The sequence below is a fragment of the Phacochoerus africanus genome, chromosome 2 (assembly GCF_016906955.1).
Source record: "Phacochoerus africanus isolate WHEZ1 chromosome 2, ROS_Pafr_v1, whole genome shotgun sequence".
Lineage (NCBI taxonomy): Eukaryota > Metazoa > Chordata > Mammalia > Artiodactyla > Suidae > Phacochoerus > Phacochoerus africanus.
The window spans coordinates 113,660,296-113,672,632 of NC_062545.1; the positions used below are offsets into that span (position 1 = coordinate 113,660,296).

General features: G+C 44.7%; 1 protein-coding gene across 1 annotated transcript in view; it reads left to right on the top strand.

The window, feature by feature from the left end:
- Positions 1-12,337, top strand: part of ANXA2 (annexin A2) — a 46,799-nt gene that overhangs the window by 14,835 nt on the left and 19,627 nt on the right. The window contains exon 3 of the mRNA XM_047766211.1: positions 801-900. Coding sequence (XP_047622167.1) covers positions 801-900 — 100 coding nt within the window. The remainder of the gene's footprint in view (positions 1-800; positions 901-12,337) is intronic.

Below are 12,337 nucleotides of genomic sequence, written 5' to 3' on the forward strand. Positions count from 1 at the left end.
ATGCTTCCCTCGATTATCTGGTAGTTAGAGACAGGCAGACAGGCTCTTACATTTGCTTTTTAAAGAACTGTGAGCTCAGCGATACCGGCCCAGTGGAAATTTATGTGTCTGTAGCAAAAACTTGGCTAAACACACTTGTCATTCAGGCATTTCCACATTTCCAGCTTGTTTCAAATTGTTGCCAGCCCAGTTTCATGCTCATCAAAGCCTTCCCCAAAGAAATAGCTGGTTTCAAGGGCCCAGCTTTGCCTTGTCTGCTTTTGAGCTGGCATGGAAAGTAAGATGAAAAGTAGAAATAGATACACCATATCCTAAACGAGCTGAGCCTTTGAAGAGGGATTCTCATTAGAAACAAGGAAGTTTTGTATCCTCTGTGTGATGGTGTGTTCATACTTACTGAGTTACCTGGCCTAAGAAGGATGTGAATTATTAAAATTAACAATAGGAAAAAAATCTATTTTAGTAATTGATATTTCAACAAGAGCATTTTATTTTATTTTTATTTGTTTTGCTTTTTAGGACCGCACCCGCAGCATATGGAGATTCCCAGGTTAGGGGTCAAATTGGAGCTGTAGCCGCCGGCCTGTGCCACAGCCACGTCAGATCCAAGCGACGTCTGCAACCTACACCACAGCTTACTGCAAACCCCAGATGTTTAACCCACTGAATGAGGCCAGGGATTGAACCTACATCCTCATGGATGCTAGTGAGATTCATTAACCACTGAGCCATGATAGGAACTCCTCAACAAGAGGATTTTAAACTCGTGTAATTTGAGCATGTTTGTCTTTTCACCTCAGCACTCCACACCCGCAAGTGCATATGGGTCCGTCAAAGCGTACACCAACTTTGATGCTGAGCGAGATGCTCTGAACATTGAGACGGCCATCAAGACCAAAGGTAAGCCATACATTTGTTCTCCTTGTCAAGCTCTGATTGAGGCATTTTTAGCCTCTTTCTTGAATCTTCATGCATTAGTCATTTCATATTGTCATCAAACTTTTAATGAAGCCCACACCTATCCCACCCATCCTTCCCTCCATCTCTCCTTCTCTTCCTCCCTTCCTTCTCTCCTTGGAGAGAGGAAGATTTAAAACATGAGAAACTAAATTAACCAAATAGCATAGTGGGATGGAAAGAGGCCTTAACTGAGAGCCAGGAGGTCCGATTCCCCGGCTGTGTGCTTTGGGCAAGGCAATTCATCATGAGGCCTGCTTCGGTGCCCCTTCTCTAAGGAAGAAGTTGGTCATGGTGATCCTAAGGGCCTCTTTTTGGTCCTGAATCCCCTTGAATTTCATCACTTTTGTTGGAACAATGCTGGGAACTTTTTACTGCTTTGACCTAATGAGCGAAAAATTCAGACTTAAAAAAAAAAAAAAATTCTACACGTTATACCACTCCTTAGGCCGAATTCCGAGAGCTGTCAGAATGATTTGATTTCCTCGAGTTCCAGGATGAGGAAGAGAGGACCAGGAGGCATAAAAGCCTCCACTCCGAAGTACAACAGATAAAGCATTTAATTGGGTAGAGTTGAGCAAGGGCCTGTTCAGGTCATCCTGCTGTTTTCTGTATGTACAAAAGCCAGTGTTGAGACCTTTTTTTGGCTTATGTTAACAAAGCATGTATCTCTGGGGTTGCCCCATCCCCGGATCCCTGGAAGCATTGTAATTATTGTGGTGATGCTTGTGATTCACCTCTTTCCCCCTGTTGGTCAAAGCATTGCCTTTCATGTGAGGCTAGACTGAGACGCAGACATGATCCAGGGGTCAGAGCAGCTGCTGGCTCATCCCCTGTTTACCAGCCGTGGGACATTAGGACAGTGGCATGTTTTCACTTACTGTTTCACCGTGTACAGTTCACATACAGGTCACTGCTAGACTGGGGGCCTCAACCAGGGTGACCTGGGGGCCTTAAATGAGGGTGCCCTATGCCCCCATTGTGCCTGCATATTTGTGATTGTTTCCCCTTTCACCTTCAGAATTGTCTTACTTTGCACGACAAATTGCACATTCTTCTTTTCCTAAAACTCTTGCAGAAACTGGCGACTGTGTTTCCAGGGATAGGAATGAGCATAGAAAGATCCTTCAGGTCTTGTGGTTCTAACAGAACACAAGAGGTTTGCATCATCAGGCTCAAAGACAGCCTTTGTTTCCACGAGGACACTGTTGGCACCTCCCGGCATGGCTGCCCGGGCAACTGGAGAGGGAACAATGAAGTATCCCCACTAGACCTTTAAAAAGCCATCATTTTTGGTGCTTTTAAATGACCATAGTTGCCAAAGGCCAGGTTGGGAAGTCAGGAAGCCAGTAATCAGAAAATGAAACTGAAATCTGAAGGGCTTACTTACCTCACTGCAGTCAGTTCTACTTGGCCGAGCCTGGGGGATGAGAGCATGTTTTCATGGGTGCCAGTCTTACGTTTCCACTAATTTACTAGCTGTTTGACTCTGGGAGAACATTTACTTCCTTAAAAGCCTCAGCTTCCTTTGTATAAAGGGGAGGAGAACTAATCAAAGTGCCCACCTCACAGGGTCGTTGTGAAGTATGAAACACTTAGCATGGTGCCCAGCATAAAGACAGTGATCAAAATATGCTACCTTCACACACACACACACACACACACACACACACACTCACTCACTCCACTTTCTTAAAACTCACCCAGTCTTGCTATTTGGATGTGCCTCCCTTCCTGGGGTTTCCCAACAAGCTGTTGTGGAAACACAATCCAAGTTGAAGAGTTACCTCATCTGACAAAGATGGTGCCTTTTGCAAGCTTGAAACAAAGCCTGCTTTTATCCCTGCATGAGAAAGCTTTTAGCACACTGGAATGTAAAGATTGCGCAAAAGAATTCTGGTAACAGCTGAGAGTCCCATGGTAATAAAAATACCTTCAGGCCCTTTCTGAGTTAGTAGATGAATACTGTGGTTTCTAAGCAGAACTGTCTGGAGGGCTACGATCTGGATTCCTGCATTCCGTTTCGGTCAAGTGCAGCTGGCATCCCCGTTCTGGGGATTGCAGCTACTTATTGAGTGCTGCTCATTATGGGCTGGCGTGGCACCAGGCACTTCAGGAATATTCTTCCCAGGTGAATTGCAGATTAATCCTCTGATGTAGTATACTGTTCTCCCTGATTGATGAGGGACGCAGTTTAGGATTAACGTGCTCCAGGTCGCTTCGCTGTGGTTCAATGTGGGGCTTGAACCTCTGGCTCTGTGGAGCTCCAGGGCTGTGTTCTTAAGCACCTCAGTGTTATCCTCCCACCTGCCAGGCTTGGACTTCTTTCTCTTCAGGCATGAGAACATTTTCTAGCTGTGATTCTATGGATGTGGGATTCGTGTCGTAAATATGTGTCCAGCTTTTGGTCCCCTGTCTTCTCTCTCAGACTTAATGTTCAGTGAGTCTCAGTTAGGGTCTCTTTTTACATACTTATTTATTCTTGGTGCCTAGTGATTTTAAAGAGTAACTAAATTTTCTTAAGTCTATTGGTCCTTTAAAATAGTTTCTAGGTTGTTGGTATATTTAGAACCTTAAATCCTTCTAGGAGACTTGAGAGGATAGACTATGATATCCATACAGAGCTCAGTGTACCAAAGATGTTATAATCAGCATTGGTCATGAGAGTGACAAACCCAGATCCATCTCCTAGCTGGGGAGTGACTCAGTAAATTATGGCAACTCCTTTTGTATTACATAGAATGTCTGTAGAATGTCACAGACAAGTGAAAAAATAAAGTTTATAAACAATTTTTTACATTGTTACTGAGATATACTTTACCTACCGTATTTCATCTATGTAAAATGTATGTAAAATATAAGATGTACACAATTCAGGTTTTTTAGTGTATTCACAGATTTGTACAACCATCACCACAATCAATTTTGAAACACTCATTTAAACATATTTCACCTTAAGTTTATTAGTTGCAGGAGTTCCCATTGTGGCTCAGCAGTTAAGACCAGACTAGCGTCCATGAGGATGTGGGTTCAATCCCTGGCCTCGCTCAGTGGGGCTCAGTGGGTTAAGGATCCGATGTTGCCGTGAGCTGTGGTGTACGTCGCAGATGCAGCTTGGATCTGGTGTTGCTGTGACTGTGGCATAGGCCGGCAGCTATAGCTCCGATTCGACCCCTAGCCTGGGAACCTCTATATGCCATGGGTGCGGCCCTAAAAGGAAAAAAAAAAGTTTGTTATTTGCATAGGAAATGGACATAAAATAGTATGTACAATATGATCACACTACAATAATTTTTTATGTCAAAAATTTTAAAGAAGGCATTAATTAACTGATAATAGAATTATGGGTAACTGATACCTCACTTGTGCTTTCAGTATATTCTGTATTTTCCAAATTTTCTAGAATTTTTCTATTTTCTATTTTTATATTTATATATTTTTTCTGTTTTTATATTATTTTAATATACATATCACCTTCATAATGGAAGGCAGTAATCCAAATGAAGACCAAAAATGAAGACATTACAGTTGACTCTTAAACAACATGAGTTTGGACTGTGTGTAAAAATATCTTATACACGGTTATTTTTTGTTAGTAAGAACTGTAGTACCACACAATCAGAGGTTGGTTGAATCTGGTGTGGAACGAGGATAATGGAGCGCTGACTTAAGTTATATGTGGAGTTCTGACTGTAGGGAGGGGTTGGTGCTTCTAACCCTGAGCTGTTCAAGGGTCAGCTGTAGTTGAGAAAGTCACATCCTTTTTGTTTTGTTTCTCTTTCCCCTGTATCTTTTTAGCTCATTTTTTAAAAAAATGAGCGAATTAAGATCTTAACTTCCCTTTTAGAATGACTTTCACTTTAAATGTAATTAAGAAGCCCTTGCCACACCTTAAGCCTTTCCTGGGAGAACACAATGCCAGTTAATTGGGGTTTCCTGGAGATCAAAGGTGACAAAGGGCAAACCTCAAATGCTGACACAAACAAAAGCCAAAGGACCGTGAAAAGACAACCCTCTGGGCCCTGCTCCCAGATGGGTAGCCCAAGCGCACGTGTGCATGGGTGTCTGGGTGTGGAGCATGCTATACACTGGCTCCACCGGATACTCACCAGCCTTCCTTTGTCAGGGTGCTCTCAGGAAGAGGGGCTGAGTGCAGATCTCCTGTGGCCGAGGGTTCCTTGGTTGCTGTTAAACACAAGGACCGTGAGGCAGAGCGAGCCTGGAGTGGAGAGGCTGGGAAGGCAGGGCAGGCCTGGTGAGATCTGGAGGCCGGTATTGTCTAGGTTGGTCAGAAGGCTCCACAGCCACTTTTCCCCTCTGCCCTCATCTTCTCTCCCCTGAGCTGCTAGGACACCTGTCCTCTTTGAATGGGCCTCCTTTCCGCATTCATTGCAGATTCTCTTTCTAGCTCTCTCACCAGGTTATTCAGGTGCTCCAAACAGAGGCTTTGCTGTTGAGTGTGCAGTCCCCTCCTGGGCAGGGGTGGGGGAGGGCGGAGGCGGGAGGGGGGGGGGGTTAGCCCACTTCTCACATCTGCGCTGTTTCTACTCAATCTCTGCTGGAGCCAGTACACAGCCTCTTCTCCAGGCTTTCTTTAAGAGGGAGACAGAATCAGTTATCCCTGGATCTGTCTCAAAATACTTGCCATCTCATTTAGAGTTCTTGTCACATTGTGTTACAGTTATTTACATGTGGGTTGGTCTCTTCACACCAGAATGTGAGCTCCTTGAGGGCAAGGGCTTTATTTTATTAACTGTCCTAATGCCCAGGCCCCTAGGCGTTGTGTGAGAAGGTGCAGATTTAACCCGAAGAGTAATCCAAGTGTAGACCACACCAGAGCAGACAGGTGGGTGCACAGTGGGGACCCATGGCTGGCGAGATACGGCAGCAAAAGACGGATCGAGTCTGGACCACATCCACAGAGACTTACAGTCCCCTAGTGAGCTTTGATCCTTTTCCCAAAGGGAATGTAGCTCCTGCCCATAAGTCTGCTTTGTTCCCTGTTTGAAGGGATCTCATTATTCCCTGAGCTTGTCACCTAAGCCAAATGCATGATTGTTTGGGGGTATACGCTGGCTTGAGGTAAACTCTGCAATTGCTTACCTTAATTAACGTCTAGTTAGACACTGAATAAAGCTGTGCAAAAGTAGTAATATTGCTTAATTAACAAGAGGTTTCTGAGACTTAAATCTGTAGGAGTCTCTTGGTCTAGATTGGCCTTGGGTTAAATATATACTGCGGAGTGTACAACACAGCTGTGAATGGTTTACCATATGGGTCCAAATAACTAGAAAGGAAAGTCAGCTAAATTAGAAAAGGATGAATCTAGACTACATAAAATAGATTGTAATTAGAAGCAGCACAACCCCAGAGTTAGTGTAAGTGCCAATAAACTGGTACAGCTTTGGTCTCTCTCTCTCTGGAAGGGGAGGGTAATGAGTTGCCCTATTATTATTGCCAGTTTTGATTTTAGCAGTATTTGTGTTCTCCGGAAGGGTTGCAAAAGCCGGTGATTTTCCCCCACTTCTTATAAGCACAAGTATAGAAGCCTAACTGTAGCAAGTTTTTACACTTTTTTCTTAACACTTTTTCACTGGGGCTGCTTAAGATTTCCAGCATGGTCAAGAGACGGCACACGCAACAAACTTTTGGTTTGTTGACTAAAAAATACACAACCTGAAAGTTGGAAGTTAAGTTCTATTTGGGGCAAAATTAGGACTTAAACCGGGAGACAGCATCTCAGGTAGCCTGAGAAACTGCTCCAAGGCGGTGAGGGGGGAGCTAGGATATATAGGGTTTTTGCAACAAAGGACAGGTAGCAGGCACAGAAGAGGCCTGGGCTCCCTGAACTCATTCTTTTGATAAGCACTTCCACTAGCAGGGCCAGCATCCTGAGTTTTCACAGCCTGCAGGACTCACCAGCTCTTCCCCTTGGAGGTGACTACATTTATAGACGATTATGACGTTTTTTGTCCTTAACTACAGACTGGGCTGAAATACCACCCAGGGAGGAAAAGGGGGAATTTCAGGATACGATAAAGGTGCATGCAGCACACACATTTTATAAAAGTTTGTTGCTGATCTCCTGAAGGTTACTACCAGTCACAAGGAGCAGACATCACCGTGAAGGATTTTAGTGTTTTTCTAGATATGAGGAGATGCAAGAATTGGGCACATAATACCTTCTCCCGAAAATATCTCGACTATCTGGAGGCCTGTTCTTCCAGTTTTCCTAGAGCACAGAGTGCCTCACTGAGCTCCACTCACCGGGTGCTGTGGGTTGGTAGCTGCAGTGGCTCATGTTTTACTCTGTGTAGAGGCTGAGGAGGTACAGCATACCTGGAGGTGTATATTCATTTAGTAAGGACAGTGATTAGGAATGGATTCTCTTCAACAGTGCAGACTGGCTCTGAAAAGTAGCTTCCCTCCCATAGAAGGAGCCTGAGAGGTGAGGGACCAATAAGAACCCACAGGTCTGAGTGGAAGCAGGCTTGTGGGAAAGGCCTTTGTGACTCATGTAGCCCAGAGCCTTCCCCCGCTCCTGGCAAGGAACATGAGGGAACAGAACCTTCCTGTAGATGAGGTCTTTCCCTTTCTTGTGCAAGTTTACCTGAGACCAAGTTCTCATCTTACAGCACTGCCAACAGGAACAAACAGGGGCCAGTGCTGAGTCACAGCCAACTTTACTCTGAGCAGAGATTTTCTTCAAAATGATCATTGTCTTTGTGGGTGTGGAGATGCCAGACTTGACCCAAGAAGCCAGTCCCTGCTGCCTTTCTTTTCTGTTCTTTTTTTTTAAATTGTCCAATTGCTTTTCTTTCTTTTTTTTTTTTTTAATTTAAATTATAGTTGAGGAGTTCCCATCGAGGCTCAGTGGTTAACAAATCTGACTAGGATCCATGAGGGTACAGATTCAGTCCCTGGCCTCGCTCAGTGGGTTGAGGATCTGGCGTTGCCATGAGCTGTGGTGTGGGTCGCAGACGAGGCTCTGATCTGGCGTTGCTGTGGCTGTGGCTGTGGCCAGCAGCTACAGCTCCGATTCGACCCCTAGCCTGGGAACCTCTATATGCCGTGGGTATGGCCCTAAAAAGACAAAAAGACAAAAATAAGTAAATAAGTAAATTATAGTTGATTTATAATGTTCTGTCAATTTCCACTGTACAGCAAAGGGATCCAGTTATACATGTGTATACATTCTTTTTCTCACATCTTCTATCATGCTCCATCACAAGTGATTGGACACAGTTCCCTGTTCTATACAGCAGGACCTCATGGCATATCAGTTCTAAATGTAATAGTTCACATCTACTAATCCCAAACTCCCAGTCCATCCCACTCCCTTCTCCTCAGCCACCATTAGTGTAGGCACAGGCTATTGTTGCCGGCCTCTCAGCTCTTCCTTTTTTTGTAAAAACAGTTACCTCTTTTCCCTGAGGAAATCCAAACACTGGGTCCGCCCAGGAACCATGGAAGTCACCACATTGTTATCTGGTGTCGGCAGTGCTAGACAATAAATAGTAATTTCTTCTCTGTCAGCTGAGCTTTGGGTGGGTGTGTCGGTTTTTCTTGATCTGTTCAGATATTTTACTTTCTAACTCAGGAGGCTGATAGAGCAACAGGGCACAAAGTGGTGCTTGCATTATATGCGTAATCCTTCATTTGCAATTTCATTTGATTTGGATCTCTCCGTGTTTTCCTGCTGGTCCTGTAGGGTATTTCAGAAATATAATTATGCATGGAAGGCAGACAAGGTTCTAGCTTATTAAAGGTTCCAATGGAATTATCAAAGACAAGGTACTGAATTCTAAGGCACTCAGCTGGAGTGAGACCAGAGCAGAGTGGAAATAGAAGAAATCTGATTTCTGGGCCAAACCCTCTTCTTAGGCACTGAGCTATGCTTTCCCTGAATCAGGACAGGCAGCCCTGTGGCAGATGGTGGGAAGGATACTTTGGGCAATGGGGTGTGTGTTGTGTGTGTGTGTGCACGCTCAGTGCATGTACATGCTTCTCTGTCCCTAAAATCATTCTTATTGGCATTTTAGATGTTGGGAGGGGCTTCTTGTCTCCCACGAAGCTATGAATGGCTATTCCAGAAAGTCTTTCAGCTCTTTCTCTTGAAAAAACCTCAGCTGGGTTATCACTTCAGTGGCCTTGGCCTGTTACTGGGTGGCCAGTTGTTATCTTTAGGTTATTAAATATGTGTACATTTGTATGTACTAAATAGTAAGACCAGTTTTGTAGGCAAATGGACACATTACTCTTTCAAATCATTTTTGAGCAGCTAGATGGAGGAGTGGTATAAAGAGGTACCAAAGTATAATTTCAGAAAGGTACAGGCATGACTCATAGAGATATAGGATCAACACGTGTCATTTATTTAACTCATTGAGATAAGGCTAGTTCAAAGGGAAGTTTGGGAGACTAGGTGTTAATAGGCACTGAGAAAACAATGTTGGAAGAAGATTGCTAGGCTGGATACCAGGCCATTAATGTCCTTCAGGGCATTGAAGCCATAACCTTTGGGGCTGTCCTGTAACAGGAGGCAGAATAGCCCAACACAGGTCATTCGTCTTGGTTTGAATCCCAGCTCTGCAAATGACTTGCTTGTGTGACCCTGGGGGAGTCCCTACCTGCTATGAGCATTGGTTTCCTCATCAGTACAATTAGAGTGACAGTAACCCCCACTGCACATGGATGCGGTGACAGTTGCATGTGAGTTTTGTACATAGCACCTCATAAAGTGCCTGGCACGTAGTAGGTACTCAGTGAACAGGTTATACTATTAAAATAAACCCCATGGGTCTGTGGCATTCTCCCTCTGTGGCCTGCCTTTGACCTTGTTGCAAAGATGATTTCTGAGGTTTGATACTGATGTGCCCAGTAATCTAAGCCGAGTCCTAATTTTTCCCGTGATCTAGATAAGAAGTGGATCTGGGCAGTTTTCCTTTATTTTCTAACCAGTCAGCCTTGCCCTGAGGGCCTCCTGAGCGCTTTATCAAACAAAATGAAATCTATTTTCTCTGTGCAGTCAGTGTGTCTTGGCAGGTATGAGTCAGCATCCTGTTCAGAATGGCCTCTTGGTTCCTTGCCATGGACAACAAAGATACACATTTTCCATGGAATGCCAGATGTGGAGCTGACTTGGGGTTTCCACCCGCAGAGAGGAGGAGGAAACTCCAGGAGGCTGATTTTGTGGGTTTGGATTCAGCCATTATTTTAGGCTGTAAGTGTTCTTTGTTTTAGAAATACGGCTGATGGTTTAAGGGGTCCACCACCTCAGAGGTTTCTGCTTGAACCCTGATGTCAGGGGTGCCTTCCTGTGGTGTCACTTGACAGAGCTCCTGCTTTAGGTGACTGGCACTTAGAACAGGGACTGATTCTTCAGGTGCCTCAGTTCTGAAGCATTTCAGAGTGTGGGAAGCATTTTTGGTCCTTAGCTGATAAGGTGAGCTGGCTATTTTCACTCACAGAATAAACGCTTAAAAACTTCTATGCTGTTTCCTGTCAGGAGCCAAATAAATTTGCGTTGGAATTCCTCACCAGTCTTGAACATTTTAATTTCTATAAGTATTGAAAAGATATGTTTTTTAAAAATCTACCCCCATCACAGAATTTACTGTGTTCTCACCCACATCCAGTGGGATTCCTCATCCACATCACTATTTGCCAACGTGGGGCTTTGCTCAGGTGACTTTGTGACCACCCATTTCAAACCAAGAGGAATGGGATGGGAGAGAAGATTTTTTTGAGGTTTGTGGGGTTTTATCCTTATGCTTTTGCTCCATCCACACAGTTTTCTTTGTGACCCTTGACTCTTCCCCTCAGCCGATACTTCCCTTGGGTCTGGAATATGAGATAGGAAAGTGCGAATCCAGGGGGGCAGAGCCTCGTCTGGCGGGTGGGTGTCCGCGCCTACTTCACCTTTGTTAAATGTGGAGCTTTCCTGTTGTCCTGGCCCTCGCTGTGCCTGTGCTGAGGGTGATTGTGCTGACATAGGGAGCTGAGTGATCACCCCTCATCCTTCAGCTGCATCCTCGGCAGGACTGGTGAGTAACCGGATGACCCCTGCGGCTTCGACCTGTACTAAACTGTTTTCTGCAGGAATAAGCAGTCTCACCAATTAGAAGAGCAGGTCGAGAGGAAGCAGTGGTGTTCTGAAGATAAGATGGTGAAATCCCACTGGCAGATTGTGCATTCTGGGGTTCCACCATAGGACATGCCTGAAGTGGCTTTGACTGGGCAGTTGATCCTGGGCCTTATGATTTTTGTCCTCTTTGCAGTTCGGTTTGAAACTTGCAGGCAGTGGTGGGGGAGAAACAGCTGATGTAGTGAGACTGTTGGAGGAGGGGGCTTCCACTGGTGGAAATAGCCTCCATTTCATCTCTTTGTAGCTGCTGGCATTAGCATTTGTGTAAGGCATCAGATCCTTCCCTGGTAAGGGTCCCAGCATGCTGAATGCTGCATCACAGCAGGCTGTTTGCTTGGTAAATAATTTAGGTAAAATATACTTAGCTTTCTTCAGACTGTAGTTGTTGCTGCCTCCTAGGTGAGTTTCAGGTTAGCCACCCAGGCTCTTTATGGGGATTTCCAATAATGGGATTGAATTCCCATTCTGTTGGCTGGACTTAGCTGCTATGAACAGAAAGGTTCATTGTTTGACTGCTAAGAGAGGTTTCATTGATTAAGAGCATGAGACTGCCCTGAAGGTTGTGGAATGAGCTCTTCTCAGGTATTATTTCTTACCTGGGTTATTTGAACAAGGCTAAGCATTTCTTTCCCTAAAATTATAGTTGACCCTGCATCCCAAGGAAGCAGTTAGTAGAAGCGACTTAATAGCCTTTCACCCAGCAGATGTCCAAGGACCTTTCCCGTCCCCACCCATGCATCTCCATGTTTATAAGTGACTCTCTCTATTGGCAATTGGCCGAAATGCTGCTTCCCAGGTCCAAAGCCCACAAGAGACCTTAATCAGATCTCATCTAGGGCCCAGGTCACTGTGTTTTTAGTAAGTGTCTCATATGATTCTAGCTTCAGTGGGTTCAGGCCCACATTCTGACACAAACACAGCTTTGCATTTGTTTGCAAGGGAGAGTGATTTTTCACAGGTCAGTGTTCTTGGAGTGTGTTCAGATCAGCAGCCCCAGATTGGTTTCAGGAAATATAAGAGTTAGAATTGGGTTTCAGGAAATATTAGGTTAAGGATGTAATTGTATTTTGTTCTCCAGCATTTTCAGATTTGGGTAAGAAAGTGAAGTATAAAGGGAAAATACAAGTGGTTCTCCTAATAGAAAGTTAGAGTGGAGTTCCCGTCATGGCGCAGTGGTTAACGAATCCGACTAGGAACCATGAGGTTGCGGGTTCGGTCCCTGCCCTTGCTCAG